Source organism: Phoxinus phoxinus, assembly GCF_949152265.1.
Source record: "Phoxinus phoxinus genome assembly, chromosome: 18".
Taxonomy (NCBI): domain Eukaryota; kingdom Metazoa; phylum Chordata; class Actinopteri; order Cypriniformes; family Leuciscidae; genus Phoxinus; species Phoxinus phoxinus.
The window spans coordinates 24,446,509-24,473,858 of record NC_136893.1 but is presented as its reverse complement, the minus strand read 5'-3'; the positions used below and the strand labels follow the sequence as shown (position 1 = coordinate 24,473,858).

Sequence of the window (27,350 nt, the reverse complement as noted above, 5' to 3'; positions counted from 1 at the left end):
TCTGGTACTCGGTCTGGTACTGTATGGTCTGGTACTGTATGGTATTGTCTGGTACTGGATGGTCTGGTACTGGGTGGTCTGGTACTGTATGGTATTGTCTGGTACTCTATGGTCTGGTCTGGTACTGTATGGTCTGGTACTGGATGGTCTGGTACTGGATGGTCTGGTACTGGATGGTATGGCACGATCTGTAATTGCTGTAACTGGCAGGTCACCCGCAGCAGTGTGACAGTAAATCACCTTTATAGAACAACAGGGTTCCCATGTTCAGAGGAGACGAAACTCCTCCCATGTGTTTTCAACCACAAAGTTTTGTTTTTACTCTCAGAGCCATTTCCTGAAGCAGCCGTGGCCCAGTTTCAGCTGAGGTATTATTAAAGAGGGCACTGGCGTAACATAATACAGCATTTCTCAGTCACCTTGATACATTTCTCAAATCAAAACTGAATATCTCAAAACGGTTTGTTCAACCTCCACATCATCTAGTCACTTGTCATTTGCCATTGCCAATCGATTCCTCTTTAGACTCTTCTTAGCTGAAGGACTGTGACAAACTACAGTGACAAATCACTTTCTTGAGGCTAAAGATGCACATTAGTGATCAAGTGCTTCATTTTAAAGGCGACTCATTCATGAAATGACTTTAAAAACTCATATTGAAAAACAGAAACACTTTCTATCATACTAATCAACGTAACCCCAACCCTAGCCTAGCATAATATGTGTAGTCTCAGTGTGTAGCAGTGTTGCTAAGTAAGTGTGTGTGTGTCACTCACTCTGTTGACTCTTGTCCTTGTGTTTGAGTTGCTGTAGCTGTTGCTTCGCTTGTTCCTGGTCTCGTAGATGCTGCTCCATGTTATACTGCTACAGAAAGAGTATAACATCAGAATTATTCATAACGATGCTAACTAGCTTATCAAGTGCCCAGTACGTACATATATATTGGGGCATGAGTGGTCAATTTATGGTAAGCCCTAACTTGAAATGACTGGTTGATGATAATTACGTTCCAGGAATGTGTCGTGTTCGGCTAAATCACATTAAAGGATAATTCCAGTATTTAACACCTTGGGCCCTATTTTAACGATCTGAAACGCAAGTGTCAAAGCGCAAAGCGCAAGTAACTTTGTGGGCGGATCCCGGCGCTGTTGCTATTTTCCCGGCGGATAAACGACTCTTGCGCCCAGCGCAAATCTAAAAGGGGTTGGTCTGAAGTAGCTTCATTATTCATAGGTGTGGTTTGGGCGTAACGTGACATAAACCAATCAGAGCGTCCTCTCACATTCCCTTTAAGAGCCGGCGCGCTTGTTCCACGGCGGATCGCTATTATAACGGCAGATTTGCCAGCGCACGCCAGGAGCAGTTCACTGCGAGGAGACCGACGTTCTCGTCAGGGCCGTAAAACACAGAGAAGTGACACTGGGGATGATGGGAGAAACCCACCCAAATTAGCTTCGGTTAAACAGGCGTATAATTCGGGTAAATGTGTAGCCTAATCTAGTTTTTTTTTTTTTTATCTAGATAGATCTTTTTAACATCTTCACGGACACAACCTCCCTCGTGTGTTAATATTTTTCCTTGTAATAATGTATGATTTGCAAAAATGAAAACTGCTGCGTCTGTTTATAATTATTAGAGAATCAAAGTGGATGCGCGTTAACACGCTACATTATGGCCAAGCACGCGCCCTTAAAATACCACATCACTAACGCGCAACGCGCCACTGTCTTTAGACTGTTTTTTTCCTGGTCAGTGGCGCTATTGCTTTCTAAAACTGGAAAATAGCACCATGGAAGTTTTGCGCCGGAACACGCCTCCTCTTTGCGCTGAACCGCCCCCGCGAGCGCAAGTTCATTCCCTAATTTACCGACGTGCGTCTGTGGAGGGAAAAGTCCGCTGTGCGCGGGTGCAAAATAGGAATGATACATGCGTCGGTGTTCAAAGTCAATTGCGCTGGGTGCAAGATAGGGCCCCTTGAGTCTATATTGTAGTTTGTTTTGGATGAACAAGAGTGGTGGACAACATTTTTATGACAATGGTTCCTCTCTCGAGTTTTTGACTATAAAAGAATTGGCCATGGACCCATTTAACATTGGAGTCAATGGTCATGTCCGAAAATGTCATTAAAACAGCCAATAATGTTCGTTTACAAAACTGTTAAACTCACCGAGTGGTTAGTGGTGTTCGTTGATGATTATAAACAATATATCGTCGCAATATATGATTCCAATCCGTTTATTTTGCTATAGTGGAACAATTTTTTCAGAACCGTGTAACTTCCGCTCAATATTTGAATCTAAAGCGTTAGCACACTCCCGACCACTTGATGGCGATAACCGATGTTTATGTCTCGCGGGACACTCACGGTCACAGTCGAGTTCAACTTCATATTGCACTGGTCAGTGGACACATCTTTCAATATTTTCAAGGTTTTGTTTGTTTATTTCGCTTACTCTCCCGGATCACAGTTGCTCTGCTCGCTAGCCTTATGAGAAACAGAAGAGAGCAAAAAGACTACATCGACCAAATGTAAACAGCCCCCTTTCCGTTTCCGGTAGCGCATTTATATTAACGAGCACTCAGTCCTTCAACAGAATTCAATGGGATTTTACAAAATGATGAATAAAACACGACAGAAACTGAATTTCGCAACACTTTTTGTTTCTGGAACATCAACGAACACCACTAACCACTCGGTGAGTTTAACAGTTTTGTAAACGAACATTATTGGCTGTTTTAATTACATTTTCGGACATGCCCATTGACTCCAATGTTAAATGGGTCCATGGCCAATTCTTTTATAGTCAAAAACTCGAGAGAGGAACCATTGTCAAAAAAATGTTGTCCACCACTCTTGTTCATCCAAAACAAACTACAATATAGACTCAAGGTGTTAAATACCGGAATTATCCTTTAAGGGAGGCGCTATTTAAATCAGTGTATGACTGGATGTAACTGAAGGCACTGTCGTCTCGTGTCACATGTGCTGTACCTGTATGTGCTGCAGCTGCGACTGGCTGTACTGGGAACAGTGCTGCGCACTGAAGGGCCCGATCAGCAGAGGGGGGTGCAGAGGGGACAGGAAGGCCGTGTCCGAACCTGGACGCACCAGACGCTCACCCACACGCAGGTCCATGGGGACGGGGCCCGTGGGAGGAGACAGCGACGCTTCTGGGGGGACAGAAACACACACATTATTATTATGATGTTTTTTAAAAACCTACTATTATGACGGAAGACCTACATGAATGGGAGAAACATAAGATAAATATTATTATTATTATTTAAAAGTATGTTGTAAAATTATATTTATTCCTGTGATCAAAGCTGAATTTTTTTACTTTAGTGTCACATGATCCTCCAGAAATCATTCTAATATGATGATTTGATGATCAAGAAACATTTCTGGTTATTATCAGTGGTGAAAATATTTGTGCCGATTTATATTTTTGTGTAAACTGAACGATTTTTCAAGATACTTTGGTGAATAGTACGTTCAATAGAACAATATTTATTTATATAAAACAGACACTTTTGGAAACTATACATTTCTTTATGTTCAGTTTAATGCATGATGAAGTATATTTTAGGATGCTTATTATTTGCATTGTGACAATATTTTCATGACAACTAAGCACATCAAATTCTCATTATCAAAATTTTGCTTTTAGATTGTTATACTTTTTTAATATGCGTGTCTTCTTATTCACTATAATTCTCATTCAATTATTTCAATATGTTTGTGACATTAAGGCAAAACTAAATAAAGTAACACACATTTCTTTATCCATAACACAATGTCTTAATGTAATGATCATTAAAAAAATGTCACACAATGCAAAAATGTAAATGTTTTCTCCCCCTAAAAAAACCCTAACTTCATTAAACTAAACAAAAAAACACAATTTCAACATCTATTAGGAGAAAAAAGAGACTGTATCAAACTAGTGGCAAGATACATTGATGCTTGTCACAAAAAGAGAGAGTTGACGACCAATCAGTGATGCGCTCACACACACACACACACACACACACACACACACACACACACACACACACACACACACACACACACACACACACACACACACACACACACACACACACACACACACACACACACACACACACACACACGCACACACACACTGAATTCTAACTTTTCACAGAGTTCTGAAATGTTCATAGTGTTCTACCATTTTTTTTTACATTTATTTTATTATTATTTTCTGTACCTACTAAATCATTTTCTATGTTGTATTGATGCTTTGGCAATACAAAATGTATTTTTGTCATGCCAATAAAGCTTTCTGAATTGAATTGAATTGAATTGAATTGAGAGAGAGAGAGAGAGAGAGAGAGAGAGAGAGAGAGAGAGAGAGAGAGAGAGAGAGAGAGAGAGAGAGAGAGAGAGAGAAAGTGCATGTTCCCCTTACGGCTCATTCCACAGAGATATTAAGTCGGCCTGATTTCCATAACTTTTGCATGCAGCTTTAAGAATATTTGCATGGTACCAGTGACTCAATGGGACGCAACGCCTCACCCCTACATCCATCTCTCTCACAGACACAGGAAAATCACAAACACACTCACGAAAAGCATCCGAGTGCATGTAGGTTTCTGCATATCTGGGCTACCACAGCACTGATGTCACTCATGCAGCTCTGGCATCTTGCCCAGGTAAAACCAGAGCACGTTTAAGAGTGCGCTCGACAGGTTTCTGGTCTGAAGAGTTAAACAAGCACTTCTTCGACCATAGAGGCTTCAGCATTTCCCAACTCTTTCCCACTTATTTCCAATAACGACTCCCAAAAATAGCCGTGTCTCCCACACTCGCAAGATCTAGTGCCTCAGAATTTGTGACTCATGCCCTTTTGCCCCATAGCACATTTACTGTTGTGTTCCTGTAAGTTGTGACTGCTTTGTCACCTTTTTTTCAGACACAAATCTCCGAACACAAAGGCTTTCTACAGAAGACCAATGAGCAGCGTGGAAAATGACTCACGAATGACTTCAACCGGTGAGGAACAATATGTACCTCTGAGCTGCTGTGTTATGCAAGAGGGAGAATCTGAGAGACAGAATAAGACATGTGATCAAAAGAGATGACACGATATATCAGCCGATATTTCCCATTTTTTTATTATCGCATATCCATAGTTTTTCTGTTTGGCTGATGTGACGGAAGCAGGACTTTTATTTTGACAGCACAGTTTGTAGTCCTTGATTTCAAACTATGATGCTCTACTGGTGTGTTCAAGTCATATGAAAAAAGATCGTATTTAAGAGTTGAACGCACATGAACGCCACCACAAAGTTGTAAATACGAGTGGGAAGCTCAGGATTTTATTGAAACCCCGATGTTTACGCGTTTGAGGCGTGCCAGTGAGAAACGTGGCAGAATACCACAATATTTATAGTTATTAATTTTCTGAAAGTAGAATTTAAAACCCTTGCTGTATTTTTGAATAATTGCATTTATATACTGTATATACATTTATATAATTTATATTATATATAAATATAACCAATTTTTCTTAAATATATACATGATTTTGTGTGTTTTTTATATATAATTATAAACAGTACACACACATATATTATGTAAACACAAACTTTTATTTTGGATGCAATTAATCTTTTGACAGCCCTAACTTAGAAGCTCTTGCATCTGAAGTCTTCATACTGTGTATATATATATATATATATATATATATATATATATATATATATAGTGTTCCATCGGCCACCCTGCTCTCTAAGATATCGTCACCAGCCATAAAAAAACAAACAATATCGTCTTACTACTAGTTAAGACGAGTAAACAGGAGTGCCGTGAGAACGGCCAGAAGTGACCCGCTGGAGTTGTTTACATGAGGAGGGATGTCCTGACATGTTCTGACACAGTCCAGGATCTCCTCAGCCCCTTTTTAGGATCCTGAAATGGAGAAGAGGAACAACTTGGCAGCGCTGCCCTGGATGCCAAACATGTTTTGGGTTCTTGCTTCCCTGAGCTCTCAACATATTCCCACCCAGACGCGTACAAGATCCGCAGAGCTCCACTGTATTCCAGGAAATAACACGACTCCCACATCCCCCCCCCAACATTCCCTTCCCTGATAACAGAACATTTTCTATATTCCACCCTGGATTATTCCAGCTTTCAGCAGCGCATGGCATTTGGAGAAATGACCTGTCGGCCCAACGCTGACAGATCCAGGAAAGGAACTCACACTCCCAGAGGAAAATGAGACAGAATTGAGCAATATGGTGTTTCCCGACCTTTAGAGTGCTACGAATATGAATATTATTACAAAAAAAGCACTATACTCTACTATCATGGTACTCTTTGAAGCAATACTATAGTATATGAATATGGTAATCATTCAAATACCTGTTATGGTCATTTACAGTATAATATATACAGTTCAATCATGACAACTCTCGGAAGTGAATTAAACAGCATTTGTTGATAAGAATGGAATGTACGAAGGCGTTGTCTTGGCGGACTAGATCTGCTCCGCTGCTGCTGCTGGCACGAGGGAAGGCCACTGTCAAAACATGCACATGAATACAGGGAATAGCACACAAGCTGCTGCAAGGAGAGCAGGGAGAATCCCCGAGCAGACCTGGGCAGGTGGTGCTGGGGAAGGTGGAGGGCTCGGAGAAATCACACGCAGCGCTGCATTGAGTTGAGCCAGTTCAGGGTGGAAATAAATGGGTTACGTAGACAGAACAAACAGGGGTGTGTGTCCCAAAGCCAACTATGGTCGCAAGTTCCGTCGTAACCTATAGAGTTCAGTGGAAATTCGATCGTAGTTGGCCAACAAAGCTTTTTTTCATGACTGAACTATGTATGTAAACATAAATAGTGTGTGTGTGTGTGTGTGTGTGTGTGTGTGTGTGTGTGTGTGTGTGTGTGTGTGTGTGTGTGTGTGTGTGTGCAAGCATTTTTGGTACTCCTACACAGAAAGCCAAACAATAGTATCTAAGCCAACTCACCAGAAACAAGGCCAACAGATACACTAATAGAAGTGACAGACAAGCAGATGTGCAGTGGAATGCACACAAAAGTGTGTGTGTGTGTGTGTGTGTGTGGGACATCTTCCTTCAAAGCTGTGCGACTGTGTGTCTGCAGGAAAATATGTGCAAGTATGAATCTGCTTTAAGGAAACTGTGAGTTGGTGAACATAAGCGCAAGACTGACTGCAAACGAAACTGGTTGTCAAATGCTTGAAATTACTCGTTAAATGTTAAATCTGCCACAAATACTTTAGTTTATGCGTAAATTTAGTCTGGGGTCAGACAGAGTGTGTCTTTTTTAAATAAATGAATATGTTTATTCAGCAAAAAATACAATAAATTGATTAAAAAAATGACAGTAAATACATTTATAATGATTTCTATTTCAAATAAATGCTGTTCTTTTTAACTTTCTATTCATCAAATAATTCATTGAGCAAAAAATCATCATGTCAGAATGATTTCTGAAGGATCATGTGACACTGAAGACTTCAGCTCAAGAGTTCAGCTTTGATCACAGAAATAGAAAATAGAAAAGAAAAAAAGTTATTTTAATTTGTACTTTTGATTCAATAAATCTTACCGATCTCAAACTTTTGAACAGTATTAAGGTAATGCCATAGTATTCTCTGAAACATCATTGAATATTAAAATACCATGGTATTAAATGACCATAATTGCTAGAAAAGTATTTAATTTCTTGAAATAAAAGCAGGTCTCTATGATATTCTGGTCTCTGTATACGGCTCTTGTCCCTCAAAGGGCTTGTTGTTTTCGGTTAACAGGTGAAAATTGTAAATCTGATAGTTTATAACGGAATAAGTCATCATAGTAATACTAATAGTGATATTATTAGTAACTGTGGTACTCTAAAATAACTATTTTTAGAACAAGGCACCATTTAAACTATGATGTGGGACACTTGATGCACACTACCTAACTGAACTTAATGACTTCCTGTAGTTGCCAGCTCATTATGCAGTGAGGAAGAAACGCTGGCACATCAGAGATAATTTTAGTTTTTTTTGGTGTGCTATATCTCACTAGTTCATGCAACGTATGCAGAACATAAAGTGTGAAGGAGTTGTAACTCGTTCTTCAGCGGTTCTCTTCAGCATCATTAGATCAGATAATCCCTTAGCTTGTTTACTGTACAGGCTTCTTGGATTGGTTATTGAGAACTGTGACCATTAAAGACGTTCCAGATGTCACGTTATTAGTTCTTCAGTCCCATGCATTGTTCGGGTTGATTAAACAGGTTTTCTAAAGAACTAGCTCTTAAAAGTCCTTGCTTAAAGTTCTGTGTTGAACTGACGAATGGTGTTTGCCTGTGCTAAACATGCCACTGCGATGCCAGGGTGTTGTCATGCAGTTGCTAAGGTGTTTAAAGTGCATAACTGTGCTAGGCAGTTGCTATGAGAGATCACTAGGTGGTTATTTACCGGCTCAAGTCAAAAGAGCAAACCAAGTCTGGCTCATGTTCCTTTTCAATGGATTTTGACCAGTCTCTCCTCAAAAGAAATGGTGTAAGACAAGTAATAAATCCTTAACTTGGTGTTTTGTCACAGCAGTGACTGACAGACATTTATTTCCGACAGAAAAAAAACACAAGTTCCAGTGTGTAACACACTCCCACTTCCAGCCCTCTCACACCCCGACCTGTTCGACCAGCACAACCAGTTTAAAAGGCCTCTCTCTCAACACACTCTTGCTGTACGTCAATCTGTGTGTGTGTGTGTGTGGGTGCGTGCTGTTATAATCAGATGCTGACTAACTTCAGAACCTCTATGGATCATAAATAACGCTTACAGCTGAAATCAAGTGTGACTAGCTCTTTAGAGGAAGTCAATCTCGTAATCACACATCAATCAATGGCTTCTGTTCTTCTCTCGATTCCCGTCTTTGTCTCGTTACTTGTTCTTTGAATTGAAAAGCATGACTAAATGACTTAATAATACGGCAGAAATTTAGAATTATCTTATATAGGCAATGAAGATGGATTCATTATTCACCGAATGATCTTATAATCACCTGTCATTTAATAAAATACTCTTTTAGTCCGTGTATAGTCACCAAAATGAGACCGGCCTCTATGTGATATAAAAACCCTTACAATGTGGAATGTAAAACAATGGCAAAATACTATATTGCTACAACACAATTATTGTAACATGGTACCATATTGAAATAAAAAAAACAATGAATAATGCTTTTTAAAGTAGATACAGCACCGTGCCATATCACATTATCAATGTGATAAAAGGATAAAAGTCAGTCCAAATCGGATTATCTGTGTATCCCACTGGAAACCAATCTAAGATTACTGACTGTCCGCACTGTGTACATCGCAACTGATTTGTGTGTCCATGTCGCTCTTAAAGGGGTGGTATAATGCCATTTTCACAAGATGTAAAATAAGTCTCTGATGTCCCCAGAGTGTGTGTGTGAAGATTTAGCTCAAAATGCCCCACAGATATTTTTATATAGCATGTTAAAGTTGTCACTTTTTGAGGGTGAGCAAAAACGCCTAGTTTTGTCTGTCCCTTTAAATGCAAATGAGCTGCTGCTCCCGGCAGAGGGGGCGGAGCTACAACAGTTTGTGTCCTTTTACCTCACACACACATGCACTGAAAACTGCAAAACCTTTTAGCCTTTTATGTTCAAACTGTAATCAGAAAGATGGAGAGACTAAGAAGAAGTGACAACATAAGCAACAGGACATTTCTGAATGGTTAGTTGGTAAATTTATGTAGCCTATGTGTAGTTATCTTCTAGTCATTGATTAGCATATTCTGTCTTGATAATCAATAAATCGCGTTCTGGGGGCGGGGTTTATGTACATTTTAGGGTTGGTGACTTTGAAACACAATCTTGCAACGGCACAACGGCAATGACAACGTCTAACATTTACGCATTACGTGACATGAGAAAGTGCCACAAACCACAGAGCGGTCAGAATGAAACGGCTTCCCAGAAATGAATGATTTCAAACCAGAAATGAATGAATCTCGAAATAGATTTGCAAAATAGCATTTCTATAAGCTGCAAATGCTCTGCATACCCAAGCCATTCGTGGACTTACGAATTATTATCAGCACTATAAATTGCTATAAATGAACACTATAAACATTACACCTGCCTCCCTGTCTTATACAGGCTTTAGGACATCCAACCACAGCATTCGGACCGCATGCAATGATTGGACGAACATTTTGTGGTCCTAAGACTTCCACAGAAGATATATGCACATGTTTTAATATTTAGGCCACTTCTATTATTGATTGCTGTCAGGATGTGAAGAGAGTTTCAACCAGAATAACAAAAAGTGTTTATAAAAAAACACCTGTACCTTTAAACATCATAGTCACTATTATAGTCCTCGACTTCGGCGTGAACGGCCCTTTAGCCTGATTTTGGTAAAGTGAGATAATGTTGGCTTGTCAGTCAGTGCTGCTGAGACACCACTTGACCTTCATGAACGAGTCCGGTCCAAGAACACCAGCTGCACGGTCAGGACGAGTGTGAGATACACACACACACACACACACACACACACACACACACACACACACACACACACACACACTGCTGTTGGCCAGCGATGTCGCTTGAGTCACAGCAGAATGGGAAATGGAGAACAATAGGAGGCAAGCTGTCGCTGTAAATCTGGGAGCCTAGAAAAAGAGCCGGTTTGTGTGTGTTTGTGAGTGTGTGTGCTGATCTGAAAATAACACCAGCCAGCAAAACAGGAAGTGCAGAACGAGTGACATCTGCTTGTACGGGGTCAAACCCCCCCGCCGTGAGATGTTGATGTTAGGCTGCGTAATTGGCATGTATTCTGGTGTGCTTCTCTTTTAGCTCCGATCCTTTCAATGCCCACTTTTGTTTGTGATGCTCATCTGACAGCAGAGGAGGGGCGCAATGTGCTACGGACTTCCTCAGGGCAGGCGAGAGTTCAAGAAGAGAGGGGTTTCCTCTCGAAACAAGGACAACGATGGATTCTTGAAGGGTCTGATTTGATATGGTGGTCGACTTGCTTCATAGAAGTGAAAGTGGTCATCGTTTGATGTGTATGTGTAGGCTACTTCATCCATGGCATCAGTGTGTGTGTGTGTGTGTGTGTGTGTGTGTGTGTGTGTGTGTGTGTGTGTGTGTGTGTGTGTGTGTGAACCTGACCTGTCAGAGCATCTGTGCGAGTGCGTGCACTTCAAAGAGATTGAAAACAAGCTCTGACTGCTATGTAGTCTATCATCAACCTTAGGAGTGTGTTGAGCGACCACACACACACACACACACACACACACACACACACACACACACACACACACACACACACACACACACACACACACACACACACACACACACACACACACACACACACACACACACACAGCTGAGTTATGGGCCTCTAGAGAGATATCTACAAAGCTTTGACGTTGTTTGTTCATTATCAGTGGAGATTAAACTGTAAGTGTTCGTTCTTCACTAAACTGCACACTGACGACTTGCAGCCAACATGGCATTTAAATTTAATTTAAAGGACTAATATAAGTTAATCAGTTCAACTTGAATTACTCAAGTGCTTATTTAGCTATAAGAAAATGCTGGTTAACCAGCAGCCAGTAAATAAAATGATGTGGTAGTAATGACTCTTGACTTTCATTTGGTTTTAAAATGAGCAGTAACCCACCATCGTGAACATATATTGGTGACACTTTTTAAAATCACGATCATTAGCAGCATTGTGAGGCTTGTTTGACACACATATTTCAGGAAAATGTGTGTAATAATATTGTACTTTGCTGTAACATGAATCGCAAGGCAGTCGTTTATCAGTGAAATATCAAAAAAAGTGTAAAACCAAGGTGTGACGTTAGAAACAACACCGCAAATGTATTATTGTTAAGAAATGATACGTAGATAATGTAAGTGTTTTGTTTTTACAAAAGAATAATCAACATTATTGTGTGAGGTAACAGTCCGTGGGTCACAGATGACAACGTGAGTGTTTACCGCAGAATATTTCCTGGATAAACTGCCTGAGAAAAGTGCCTGTGAGTGTCTATTCTCATGTCGTAGCTCTGACCTCTGTTATGCCATCCATATCTCCTCAGATCCCGGAGATGAAAGCTTTCTCAGAGTGTGAGTGTGTGTGTGTGTGTGTGTGTGTGTGTGTGTGTGTGTGTGTGTGTGTGTGTGTGTGTGTGTGTGTGTGTGTGTGTGTGTGTGTGTGTGTGTGTGTGTGTGTGTGTGTGTGTGTGTGTGTGTGTGTGTGTGTTTGGAGGTTCAGAGAGAGCTGGGGGGTATGGGAGTGGGGAGCTGATCTGAAAACCTGACACTCCTGAGAAAGTAACTCAAGAGGACTCCGGTCAGCCGCCAATGGAGCAAGAACCGTCCGAGAGGGCAAGCGCATACCTCGCGTCACACGAGGGTGTGTGTTCGTTTATGCGCGCAATGAAGTTCATTTAATAGTTGGCAGAGTGGGTCTTTGTTGTGTTGAACTACACCACTGGTTACTGAACTGAGACGCCTTTTTAGATTTGTACATGCATTGACATACACAAAAAAGTTCACATTGGACATCCTTTCACTAACACACACACACGTTTGGCAACTGGACGCTCTCCATGAAACTGATTTGCTTAATCGCCAACGCAGGTCTGTTTATAGTAACACATAATAAGATGCATTTCAAATGTTTGGACTGCAATGCAAATGTGTGTTGGGAATTCAGACTCTCGCATGACCTCACCTTACAATACATGATCATTCAACATCAAACCTCAGATCATAATACTTTAGCTCTAGTCAAACTACAGTGGGCGTCGGGACGCAAGAATCCATCGCTTTATCTCGTATAGTGTGTCATAGTGGACGACAACTCACGCCGCCCCGACGGAAAGACTAGCATGTTTAATTTGTCGGGTCCTCCACAACACGTTCTGTCACATCTGTGGCGCTGACCAATCAGAGCACAGAAGCTCTTCCGTACACAGCTTTCAAACATGCTAGCATTAGCATTAAGCGAGTACAACCATTGTTCGTTTACGCTCTTGTTTCCAGAAGTCAGTCGCTAGTTCCGCCTTCTTAACGACATCACGCAAGTCGTTAACGACGGGAAGCAACGTGTAATCTGACACAGTGACTATCGTAACAGACACAATTGCGTAGTCTGAACTCGGATTTCTGGATTCTCAGATGCATTGTGATTCTCTCTTGAACGATTCGGATTTTTTTCTTTTTTTTTACTTTATTACTTTATATCTGCTTGTTTTTTGAAGCTAAATTTAGTTAGTTAATAATTCGTAACATACAATTGTTTTTGTTATTAATTTGATTTTTTTTTAAAAGTATTTATGATTTAATTAAAATGCAGAAAAGTCTGTAAACTCATTAAATAATAATTAAAATAATAATTAAAATATATATTTTTTTTAATTGGATCGCGATTCCCAGAATCATCTCTAATAAACAAACAAACCGTGAGCTAGTTTGCCTAACTTCAACAAACTGCTCAGCAAGACTCCCTGCGATCGCTTGCTCCGCCATGACCACATCGGACTTGAAACAGAAAACTGACCATAATAGTAGAGTAAAAGAAGATATATTCTGATATAGCGCCCCCTGTGGCAAGACTGAGAATGAACATGCACCACAATATGGCTTGCGTTAACTTTCACGTACTTGCACTGAGCGCACGGGCCTCAGATTCATTCACTGCTGGTGTAACCACAGGACTATTGCCTGGAAATACAGAACAAGACTTACAGAGAAACACAGGACGAGACGCTCAAGTAACCCGAGAGTGGCACAGCGACACAGCTCAGAGTTTGTACACACACACACACACACGCAATATGTACTGTAATGTGAATGTGTGTGTGCTTTAAAATACTCTGCGTGTTCAGGACTATGTAAATACTTTGGTATGTTCATGAACCTGTTTTCTAAAAATATTCATATATAGTTTTTTGACACTGAATGTGCAAGAGTTGGCACAGAGTTTGTTTTTATAACTGTGTGAAAACACACTATATGTATGAATTTGTAGCACTACAACTGCATGTTTGAGTGTCTGAGACAAAAGTCCACATGTGAGGACATTTGGTCCTCAGTATTTGAAATGCTTTATTAGATTTTGCTTCAAATCTAATAATGTCAACAGGTTTGTGTGAGGTTAGATTTATGGGTAGGCTTTAGTAAATATCTCAGTATGAAAAGCATTGCATTGAAGTGTGTGTGTGTGTGTGTGTGTGTGTGTGTGTGTGTGTGTGTGTGTGTGTGTGTGTGTGTGTGTGTCAGGTGTGGAACATAAGCTGATGTATAATGCATCCGGAGTATAATATTCCCACACTGTCCCGACCCGAGTTTCCAAAACTGCTCATGTTCTCCGTCCGATGACCCCAGAGCACCCCCGCTTAAACATTCATCAGCAACACGAGCTTCAAAACACTTCAGCGCAAAAGATCTGCTTCTCCGCTGTGTCGCTCAGCCAGAACGATAACAATTAACAACTGACCAATGCGAGTCATTCATCTTCACTGGATCATTCATGCTTGCGGTCCTGTCAGACAGCTCTTAAGATACCATAACAAGAACATTACGTCCCATCTATGCTGACAAGGTGTGTCAAAAGCTAAAACGCTAGCGTTTTCAAGGCAAACACAGTAGCTCTAGTGTTTTTGTCACATCACTCGCCAAAACTGCGCTGATTTTCCACTGTTTTCCTATCTAAACGTGCGCTAAACGGATGTCTTTGATCATTACACTCGTGTTGACATGGCGCTCAAATAAATAAATAAAAACACGTTTTTTCGGGAAAAATATAAATTCTGCTCGCGTCTCACATTTTAAGGCGCAAAAACGCGTTCTGTTTCCTGATTCCCAATTGTTAATCGATACTCCTGTATCGACCGAAGCACATTTACTGCTTGTCGGCGGATTTGAAACACTTTGCACTACACTAAACAGAGATACTCACACTGAGAGACGCAACTTACATTGGATTCCACTAACTCTGCGCTAACATGTTGCTAAGCTAGCAATATTTTAATAAGCACACATATTAGATAAAAATAGATTTGTATTCTTTTTTGCTGACACTTCTAAGTATTGCATGACATATTGAGGTAAGCGTCTTTAAAATATGTTTATAATTAACATCATCTTTGGTGAAAGTTTGGTGAACACTGCATTCTCTCCTCCTCACTTCCTGTCTGTATTGTACTTTTCTGTCAAATAAGGGCAAACATATTAGGCCTTTATGGAAGCTTGTTTCTGCTACTTAATAAAAATAAAATAAAAAGTAGGCTATTGTGACTAAGTATTGTGACTTCTTAGAATTGGACTTTATAACTCGCAACTGCGAGATTATACCACAATTTGACAGTTCGCAAAGACCCGTCCCCCTTAGTTACTGTTGCTATGTCCAACAAGCTACGCCGCTCTCTCTCACACACACACACACACACACACCATCTCACGCAGTGAAAAATACATCGCGGAGCAGAGAGGAGAATGACAACACACTGACAGACAGGACAGACCAGGTTACTTTTCTGTTACTTTTGATATTAAACATATTATTAAACAAAGTCTCACCTTTCAAATTCTGTCATTTTTAAAAAGAAATGTAAACAATAAATACCATTTTGTGGCTCTTTAAAGGTGGGGTATGTAATTATCTTTTTGGGCCATTTTTTCAAAACCACTTAAAATCCTATTCCTAACCCACTTACAGCCACTGAGTTAGAAGCACTGAAATAAAAATTAAGCAATTTAATCATCTGTGGAACGGGCAGGACTCGAAAAACTCCAGCCAATCATTTCCAAGACCACCTAATCATTGGACAGTAAGTGCGTCAATCAATCGGTCGTACCACACCCCCCCTCCCCCCATCCATGTCCATGTTCTTTGAATGGGTGGAGTCAAAGAAAGAAGGTAGGACCATTTGAGTTGTGTATTTTCAAAATCTGCCAGCCGTTTTGCAAATCACATACCCGACCTTTAATGTGTCGTGACAGATCGCTGTAGTCATCAGTTAAAGCCGCTCGTGAACCGATCATCTCTTCCTTCTAGTTATTTATAGCATCAAATAAACATGAATGAACATAAGAAAGAATGTTGTTTTAACCGCGGAAAGGCGTCAGTAAGTTACTCAGTACACTTCGCTTCTCAAGTTCAAATCCTCCCGTGTTAATCTACTAACTCTCCTGACTGCTTTGTCGGACAAAATGGCGGATGGCGAAGTATGATTGGTCAGATCACCTGTCAATCAAGCTCCCTGCGAAGGGTCAATTCTGAGATGAAAAGAAGCTTTTTTCTTTCAATTGCAAGTTTATAATTCTTAATTCTGACTTTTTTTTCTTGCAATTGTTATTTCTCATAATTGTGAGTTTATCTCTCACAATTATGAGAAAAAATAATTTCAAGAAAAATAGAAAAGTCAAAATTACCTTTTGTATTTTTTATTCCATGGAGGAAACAAGCTTCCGTAAAATGTCCCAAAAATTTAATTTTAAAATATGAAATAACCTTGAAAAAAAGCTTTTGCTCACACTGAATTGCAGTCTGTGAAGTTCATGCTTTGCAACAAGTTACAGTGTTAAAAATGAACAAAAATACAAATAGTATGAGTCAGTGTAAAATAAAAAAAACATATAAAGTGTCCAGACAGGGTTTATGCAAGTCCAAGGCATACCAACAAAAACTTTGCACGGACTGGTCATCATCCAGTGAATCAAAAATGTGGTAATCCAGTCTTAAAAGATGCATTTGTTTTTCTTATGCGTGTAAGAAGAAGATTGTGGAGTGTGTTCACGGGTTTGGTTCAGATCTGCAGTGAGGAGACGCGGCTCTGCTCCTGTACTGAACTGTGATGGGCACAAAAACAAGCATGCTCGAGCATTCGGCCCTTAGTCGCATCTTGTGACATTATATCCTGTTTTTGGTTCGTTTACATGGCATTGGTCCGTTCATATTTAATTCGAACCGCATCAGAGTTAAAACGAATCGATTAAAGCGAACTCTGGTGTGATTGCTGTTAGTGCGGTTTATTTGAATAAGTGTGAACGCTGCCGTCTGAACCCTGGTGCGCACCGAACAAGCGGACCGAGACGAGTCTCGCTCCGCTTCCAAACCAACTCTGGTGCGATTCGAATTAAATACGAACTACAGATATCTAAACTAAACGGACCAAAAACATGACATGATGTCAGAAGATGTGACCCTAAAAAGGATAAAATGCTCCAGAAAACTTGCCCATCACAGTTCAGTACAGGATCAGAACCGCGTCTCCATGAACTTCATGTGTGTGTGTGTGGCGGAGGGATTCCTGACGCTGGTATAAGCTCTTCGCGAGTTCTCGGCTCCATCATACATAGGCTACACACATACGAGTGGATTTTTTAGCCCAGTAAAGCTTTGTTTTGGATGTTCGACAATTTCCATCGCAAAATATACATCATAAAAGCTTTTTTTTTTTTTTTTATCTGTATAGGTCCGCTGTTAAAAATGACAGTGAACTAGGAATAAATGCATAATTTTCTTTTTTGGTCCGGACCAAAAGAACCAAGAGAACCGACCTACAAGTGTGAACACACACATAATGACATATAATGGCGTATAAAAAACCTTTTGTGGAATAGAAAGGTCCCATTGATGTTATAGAGAACCTTTATTTTGAAAGTCCCCCTGTGGTGAAACTCCAGCTTTTAATGTTGTTTATATGTGGCGTTTTTAATATGCTTTAAGACAAACCATGTGCAAATTCATAAGTCGACAGCATTGCTGAGTATTTTCTCCTTAAAACTGCAGTCTCAAAAACACGGTTTGAAATCGCTGGTGTTTCTGACGTCACAAACTACCTTGTAACCAATCAGATCAACGTGTGATCGTCAACCAGTGGATCTCTGAGCTGAGCGAGTGAGTGGAGGCGGGGCTCATTTGCATATTCATAGAACCGTGTATACTAAATGAGGCAAGGGTGTCGAGTTATATTCAAGCTATATTAAGGCATGAAGACATTCAAGATTTATTATAAATATGTCATTTTGATGATCAAAGATGAGTTTTAAGGGATACAGTTATTGACTACAGCGCGACTATAATAATGCATTCTGGAGTCTGGTAGTTCATCTGGTGACTATCTCTCTCTCTCTCTCTTTTTTTTTAAGTTTTCTGTCTGCTTGTCTAATTATTACCCACACTACAAGTGCTGCAAATAAGTGTCGGAGGCCCCAGAGGCCAACAACACACAGAACATGGGGAGGTTTAATCAACAACAGAGGAGACCTCAGCCATTTTAATTAGCCACACACACACACACACACACACACACACACACACACTGACTCCCCTGGGCACACTGGCGATAGGGCCTGGATTGTTTGGTTTCCTGTTGGACTGAGGAAACACTGGTGATTACAGCTCCAGCCATGGCTACCTCAAAAACAATCTGCAGTTTTATATAAATAGCCAGAGGATGAAGTCCGTTTTTGCACTCTTAAGCAACACTTCTCTCTCTTTCTTTCTCTGAACTATAATTAGTCAGTACTGTTGCTCCCAGTGGTCGCATTTGGTCAGCAACAACATCCTCTTTCACATATTACCCCCGTATGTGTCTTGCTCTTTCATTCTGGCTCTTTTTTTTGTCACACGTTTAACACTGCGTTGGTTTCGGAGCCAAGGGTGCTCGGGGCCATCCCATAAACACACACACACACACACACACACACACACACACACACACACACACACACACACACACACACACACACACACACACACACACACACACACACACACACACACACACACACACACACACACAAAGAAGAGAGAGTTAGAGCTGCTAGTTACCATAGAGACCTTTCTGTGTACATGGAAGCCATGTAAAAGTGCAACAATGAGAGCGAGAGAGGAGAGAGGTGTTGGTTACGAGTGCAAAACGTACAACAGAGGAGAGACAAAAAGAGTGAGCGAGACTCTTCCTGTTTGCTCTCTTCGTTTCCTGTTCGTGACTTCTTGTGTGCGGCTATTTTTGTTGCTGCCAGTTTCAATTGAGGTAGAAGAAAACAGTTCATGTTTCAAGACCGAAATGCTCACAAAGCTACGTGTTAGCATGGCTACATGCTAGCATACCCTCAAAATAACAGCTTACTCTGTTGCTAACACACACAAAACGCATTTCAAACTTTTTTCCTCGATTTCCTCCAAGTGTTTGTTCAGAGAATAGGCAAGCATTGTAAAACAAAACTGTTTTAGCAAGCTATAGTGCCATAACTGAACATTCAGTGCTTCACCTCAAGCTAAGAAGCTAAGCTTATAACTGGACTCCTTTCAACAACGCGAAGCAAGACAAATGCAAGGGCTATTTCTGTCCGTCTCATGTGGCCATTCAGAAAAAAAAAGCCTCCGATATGTCGCAAAAGCCCCTTGGTGCGAAGAGTTCACAGTTGCGTAATGGCTAACTTAGCCTAGCGTCTGATTAGCCCTGAGGGTTTAGACCCTAATCAGGGAGTAGAGATGGAAAAACGAGTTAAGCATGAAACCGGTCTGTTTTTCCGTTCATATTGCAGACCTCTGGTAACATATGCAGGGGTCCAAAAGTCTGAGACCTGTTCTGCAGTTTTCATAAGAGGTTCAATAGATTTTCATCGTAGCCATATCTACTATTGATAATGTATACGCGCGTATCAGGTTTAGCATTCTCGTCATTCTCGAGAAGCCTAATCTTCAGTTTTCTCATTCCCTTGCACTACATTTGAAGGCAAAGTGAATCAACTTTCCAAAAGCGGCTGTGAGATAAGTTGACACATTTAAATAGGCCTCCCGCTCTCGCTCTCTATTTTACTGTTGCTAAATCGACCTTGTGCAAGACAGGATCTCCAATTTTAGAAACATTTGACCGCATTCACATACACCCTCTCGCTGCGTTCTTCGCTCGCTCCTAATCTCACCATCTGCTTTCCTTTCTTTATCTCGCCATCTATCACTCCTGTCCTGATATTTCCCATTCCTCCAGCTCAGAGAAACCTAATGTGACATGATTCTCTCTCTCTCTCGCTTTAACTTAAGCAAGTTACCAAAATAACAACCCGACATTCAAATAAGCTATTAAAAAAACACACATACTGTACATATCATGCAAAACCGTCTACAGTCTAAAAAAAGTTATTTAAACCTTGGGTTTGTCCACATTTGACCCAAACATGGGTTGAAACAACCCAGCATTTTTATAGTGTATTTTCCGATGCATTCATGATCAATATTCTGGCATTACGTGAAAAAACCCTTCTGAAAAAGAAGTGCTTAAAATGTGCGGTTTGATGTGAATCTTAACAAAATGTTTTTTTTAAGTTGTGCACTTAAAGAGAGACACTTTCATGACTATGTTTCGTAACACATTTAACTCTAAAGAATGCTGGGTTGTTTTAACCCAATTTTGGGTCAAATATGGACAAACCCAAACGTTGGATCAAAAATGCAATTAAAAAATTTAACCCAATGGCTGGGTTTGTCCATATTTGACCCAAAAATGGGTTAAAACAACCCAGCATTTTCTAGAGTGACACTTCTTCAAAAAGTGCACTTTGTAATAGTGCCAAATTAAAGGTTTTATGTTAAAGTACATTTTAAATCGTTACAATCAATTAGTATTAATCTTTTGTATTTATGTGTCGACTAACAAATACTAAAGCACATGTGAAGTAATTTAAGGATGTTATGCAATATTATATATAAAGTAAATATATGCACTAAATTGCAACTTCATCATTATAAATGTGTAATAATAAATGTATTTAAATACAAGTTTCAATAGAAGTGACATAATTGTAGATTCTTGTCAGTACATTCAACCATATTTCAAAGACAATAGACGCAATTATGAAATTACATATAAAGATATACTTAATTCCTATTAAAGTGGGACTTTAATAGCATATACACTTTCATTTAATTGCAAATATCATGCAATTAAGTGTCTGAAAACATTGCATTCAGTTCAAACCACTCTAAAAAATGCTGGGTTGTTTCAACCCAATTTCGGGTCAAATATGGACAAACCCAGCCGTTGGGTTAAATTTTTACATTACATTTTTTACCCAATGTTTGTGTTTGTCAGTTCTTTTAAAGTATGTTATTTCCATAGTAAGTGCTCTTCTTAAAAGCATGCTAAAGTGTACTTATTTTTCACAGGCGTACTTATGAAGTTTTTTTAAATACTGCCAATACACTATAAAAAAATATTTTCTTGATTTATCACAACTTTTTATCTTTTGTCAAATCAACTTCGATAACTAATGTGTGAAGAATGAAGATAACATACTATTTTGAGTTTCTGTTTATTAAAACATTCTTCTGCATTGTATTAACTCAAATTTTTAATTACAACGAACTCAAAATTTTAAGGCAACAAGGTAACTTGCTTTTTTAAGTTAAACCAACATGTTTTTTTACAGTGTATATACAGACACCAGCTCACGTTCTGGAGCAGAGCAACAATATCTCTTCCTCTATTTAGTAATAAAGTATATTAAATGGTCAGCTGAATATAGGAAACTCTTCCATAGTTCAGGAGGCGTAATGTTTAAGTGTCAACTAATATAGAGATTCATACGGTGTGTTTTCATCCTGAGTGTTCCTGCAGAGTCCACAGCTGTCTGAGCTATTCAGACCCGTTGCTTCCGCGGCAGCTGCGCGGGACGCTCGTCGTGTGTGTGTGTGTGTGTGTGTGTGTGTGTGTGTGTGTGTGTGTCTGTGTGTGCTATTCTTAAATTTATAGCTGGTCACAAATACTTGAGCATCTGCAGATACACAAGGCATGTGTACTCCTGTCGACAAGAAGATGATGGCTTGTACGGGAGGACGAGTGTATGGATTATTCCCGTTCAGTGGCGGAGAAGGTTTCCACTTTTAACAACGCCAGTGTGTTATTCTGGGATGACGGGCCAGTCCACACGTAATTTAACTCAGATTAACTCAACTCAAAACAAATTGTGAAACAACAAAACGGTGTGTGATGTTAATGTTAAAGGCTGTGTGTTATTGGTCCGGTGAACGTGTAAGGGTTTGTGGTTCGAGGGTTTCGGCTGAAGGTTCAGACAATTGATTATTTGAAAAAAATAAAAAAGTTATCAGCTGACATGATCCCGTTGCTGTCTATGAGGAACAACGTAGATGTTAAGTAGATCTTATTCCATTCTAAATCTGTTCGTATCCGGATAATATTCTTTAACTAAAACTGCATCTATTAAAAATCATTTTTGGTCATTGAACTAAAGCTGAAATAAAATACAAATATTAGATGAAAACTTACACAAAAAAAACTTGTTGCTTGCTATTGGGCAACTAATTGAAATAAATAAGTTTAAATTGAATTACTAAAATTACTGAAACTAAAATTGAAACTAAAATAAATGAAGGCTAAATAGAAATATTTAAATAATCTAAAGAAAATGTAACAAGCACAAAACAGAATTACTAAACTAAAATTAAGATTAATTCGGAAAATATAAGAATAATAGCTTATGCATAATAATGATACATATTATTATAGTATATAAATAATACTATAAATAATACAATTTGTAAACTATATTTATAAACTATAAATAACAAAATACTAATAATAACACTGCTGTGGGCAGGAAATACATATATTAGCCCATAAAAGCTTTTGCAGTCACACAGCTCTCATTCAAAGTTTAGGATAATTCGAAATCATAAACATTTTTATTATTTTTTTTCAGTTCTCTCTACAGACTGCTGACTTCTTGTTACTCTATGTGGCTTCTAACCCAAAGTGTGTTACAACATGACTGAAAAGCCATAAGCAGATTGTGGGAGTCGTGCCAGTCAGCTGATGCGACTACACATCAGCACGAGTGTGTGTGTGTGTGTGTTTTACAGCTAGCTACTGCATTTTATCAGAAAGAGTAACTGCCTTACCAGGGCAATGAGAGGAATGTGTCTGAAGTTGAAAAGATAGCATGATAGAGGAGAAAGGGCAGGAGTAAAGGAGCGATGCCTCGGGTGGGGTCACATCTGTGTGTGTGAGATGGTTTGAAAGGTATGTCCCACTAATGAAGAGAATACTAAAGCCTAAAAAAAGTGTGTGAATATAAACGTGAATGTTTTGGTTAAGCTCGATTTCACATTTCTAGAAAAGAAAACAATGCATAGCGCAGCACAAGTACGCGTTGCATTCTCAGAGTTGCCACAAGGAGCGCTGTAATGACACATCTTGCTTAAAGTTAACGTAAAATAATCATATATATTTCTTTAACATAGTTGACCAGGGGTGCGTTTCCCAAAAGCATTGTTACCCAACTTTGGTCGCAAGTTCTGTCACTATCAGCATAGTTCAACGAGTCTGTGTTTCCCGAAACCATCGTTCTCGGACATTCGTAAACAGCATCGCAAACGTTGTGTGTTTGGAACGACAGCTCTCGACCTGTGGTTAGAAGCAGTGACTAGATAGTTGATTTCTTCAACGATGCATCGTACTTTGGTAGTGAAGCATTGAGTTACGTCGTTGTACAGCAAACGCACTATAAATGAATCATTGTTCCGAAATAAAAATAATTGTGTCTTTAAATCTATAATCAAAATTGAATAACTTGTGACAGCTTTGAAATGGCTTTTTCTTCAGTTGACATCACCATGCCAACTCACTCAGAAATATCTCACATGGACGTGTCATTGAAGTACAGACAGTTAAAGGCGACTGTATCGCCCCCTAGAGTATGGAGGTTTGTTACTGCCGCAATGACACGTTGACCAATCATTCACGTTTGCATATTAATCTGACCTACGTAAGTGTGTTCGGTGCATTACAGCATAACTGGATTGTACTTCTGCTCTTGGTATGGTCACAGTGCAAACCATTTTTGAGAGAGACAGGCACGGAGGAGGTTACGTCTACCCGCAATTTACTGCACACTCAAAATGGCGCCACTCAACAGTGTAATTCAGTGTTTGAACTCCAACAACTCTCAAGTGGACACAAAAATGCACATAATGACACCTCTCCACGCAGATTTCCCTCTTTCCTCTTAGCCCTTCACTCCCTCTCGCCCTTCCTCAGCTATCCGTTCCCTTTCCATGGATTCTTTTTTATTTAACAACCATTCTGGGAAAGCATTCGCCAGGAACACATCTCATACATATGCAGCCTCACGAACTTCTGTCTGAGCCTCCGACAATGAAGGAGGACATTAACATTCCCTGTAACCTCAAATACACACACACACAAAAACGGACTCACACTGGCTCACTGAGCTCTTTTTGTGCTGTGCGCTCTAACAAATGAGCACCTTTGTGTCCGAACACTTCCTTGTCTCCAAACATTCAGGGGGTCAAACACAACGTTCTGATCCTCGCAGACCTCGGTTGAACTTGCTTCTAAAAACAGCAGGCCGGTGTGGGCTGCTCTGGGAAAACAGGATTAGTTCATTCCCAGCGACTCCAGAACGCTGGCTTCAGCCGACACAGTTTTCATAGTGTAGGGAATAACCAATGGGGCTTGTATGACGACTCGTTTTTTACTAAGTGCTCCAGAAAAGTTATCGACTAGTTACCGGATGTAAATGATAATAAGTGGTCTGACGGCCAACGTCCCATTCTGTGTCTCAGTTTCACTTTTATTTTCAGATTCTCTTGATATCTTTAACTGGTCATATATCAATCAATAGTGGTGCAACTCATTGACAAGTTGGAGGAGCAACCCTTTACTAATGGCGCTTTTCCACTGCATGGTACGGTACGGCTCGGTTCGGTACGGCTCACTTATGGCGCATTTCCACAGCATGGTACGGTACGGTACGGCTCGCTTCGGCTCGCTTTAAATGGTACCACCTCTGTTGAGGTTTCAAGCGTACCGTACCGATACTATAATATGACGTAAAAACAGTGCAGATCACTGATTGGTCAGACAGAATTGTCACTTCAGCGTCATTGTATTTGCGACACGAGACACTAAACCCGCTAGATTTAAATAGCCAGACAACAGCCAACGAGGTAGCACCTGTTTTTAGAGTTTTTACTTGACAAAAAAAAGTTTTTAAAAAATCAAACAAGAAATGGCTGAATCGTGGTCAGTGGACGAGGTGCAGACGTTGGTTGCCGAGGAGCGGAAGTAGCACAGCTCTTACCCGCACACGGTTACCACCGGACCAACAACCACAACTATTAACGATCAGTCCCACCCACTTTGAAGCGGTACTAACTGCAGTGGAAAAGCAACCGAGCTAAAGCGAACTGAACCGTGCCGTACCGAGTCGAGTCGTACCACGCAGTGGAAAAGCGAAGCGAGCCGAACCGTTCCGCACCGAGTAGAACCGTATCAAGCCGAACCGAGCCGTACCATGCAGTGGAAAAGCGCCATAAGAGAGAAAATGAATTTGTTTTCCTCCTGCTGTGCAATGGAAGTCACATGGTGCACAACTAGTCAACACAAACTCAAACCTCAAATAGTGGTACAACTAACTGATTAGTTAACTAGCCAGTGCAACTATTTGCTAACCAAAAAGACTTAAATATTTTCCAGTTCCTGTCATCAAGAACAAATGCAACAGGAGTCAAGTGATCCACTGCTAGTCGAAAAAGTCAAATAGTTGCAGAACTAATATATTAGTTAATTAGTCAGTGCAACCATTTACAAACAAACAAAAATGCATTTTCTATCGCCATATAGAACAAAGACAAAAGAAGTCATGTGGTGGATGACTAGGTCTACAACATCAAATAGTGGTAGAACTAATCAGATAGTGAACTAGTCAGCCTAAACCCTACTAAACAGGAATCTCCATTTTCCTCCCAATATAGAGCAAACACAGTTACGTCACAGGATCCCCAACGAGTCAACGCTGGCTCAAAACATGAAACCGTTCGTGCAACAGTTTACTAACCAAAAACTGGAATTTCTTCCAGCTGCCACCATATAGAATAAATGCAACTTGAGTCAAGTGAACTAGTCTACACAGGCCCAAAACAGCCAAAAGTTGCCAAACTAATAGTCACCATATAGAACAAGGACAAAAGAAGAAGTCATGTGTTACATGACTAGACGATACAGGTCTAAAGCATCAAATGGTGATAGAACTACTATTCAATTAGTTAAAGGGATGGTCCGGAGTAAAATCAACCTAGGGTCCTTTGCACCATGACCTCGAGCCAAACACCGGACGTTGACGTCACTTCTGCGAGTTGAGAGAAGTCAGTAAAAGTCCTGGCAGATCTCGGATCGTCATCACACTACATCTTTGCCAGGACTTTTACTGACTTTTCTCAACTCACAGAAGTGCCGTTAACGTCCGGTTTAGAAGTAACATAAGCCATCAGGCAAGTGTTATTTTAATAAACTTATGATGTACTTACAAACTTTCCAATGTCTCGTTTTATGAGTACAGAACATATTTGCACTAATATAGAAGTTTGGTACCATTATGGACATTATTAGTGGGGTAATTTACGAGATACATATTTGGAGCTGTTAGCGCTTGCACTAAGACATTCGGCTGATTTCTCTAAATAAGCTCTAACTTTAATATTGTTCGACCAAGGAAAAAAGGCTTCTGGTGGGGGGTGTTTGGCTCGAGGTCATGGTGCAAAGGACCCTAGGTTGATTTTACTCCGGACCATCCATTTAACTAGTCAGTGCAACAGTTTACTAATCAAAAACAGAAATTTCTCCCAGCTGCCATAGAACAAATGCAACAGGACTCGGAGTCAAGTGATTTACAGATAGTCAACGCTGGCTCAAAACATCATGTGGTGCATGACTAGTCAATACAGGTCCTGAACATCAAATAGTGGTAGAACTAATCAGATAGTGAACTAGTCAGCGCAAACCCTACTAAACAGGAAACTCAATTTCCCTCCCAATATAGAGCAAACACAGTTACGTCACATGATCCCCAACTAGTCATTGCTGGCTCAAAACATGAAACTCTTCGTGAATTTACAAACCAAAAACGTCTAGCTGTTGTCATATAGAACAAGCACAATGCAATTATGTAATCCATGACTAAGCAACACAGGCTCAAAGCGTTGAGTAACTGAATAGTCCAATAGTTTGTAAAATCTCTACTTATCTACATATGGAATTGAGCAGAAACTACCCAGCAACATAGTGTCGGCCCAGATCTGGCCCACATCTGGTACACCAGCAATTGGGAAACAACACAACAACCTACAAATCGTTGATATTGGTGAGTGGATAGTCCACGGTAAGAGTTACCTCACTTAGAAGAACTGAAAAATCACACTCAAAATCAAAGATGTTTCAGAAGCCGGCACTGTGACATCCTGGATGAATCAC

At 40.1% G+C, this 27,350-nt stretch overlaps 1 protein-coding gene across 2 annotated transcripts in view; it reads right to left on the bottom strand.

Annotated features, from left to right (window-relative positions):
• hdac7a (histone deacetylase 7a) overlaps window positions 1–27,350 on the bottom strand; it is a 95,318-nt gene that overhangs the window by 40,221 nt on the left and 27,747 nt on the right. For both annotated transcript variants that reach the window (XM_079587511.1, XM_079587510.1), the window contains exons 3-4: window positions 2,993–3,171; window positions 777–864 (exon numbers count right to left, since the gene is read on the bottom strand). In XM_079587511.1, the coding sequence (XP_079443637.1) occupies window positions 777–864; window positions 2,993–3,171 (267 nt within the window). The remainder of the gene's footprint in view (window positions 1–776; window positions 865–2,992; window positions 3,172–27,350) is intronic.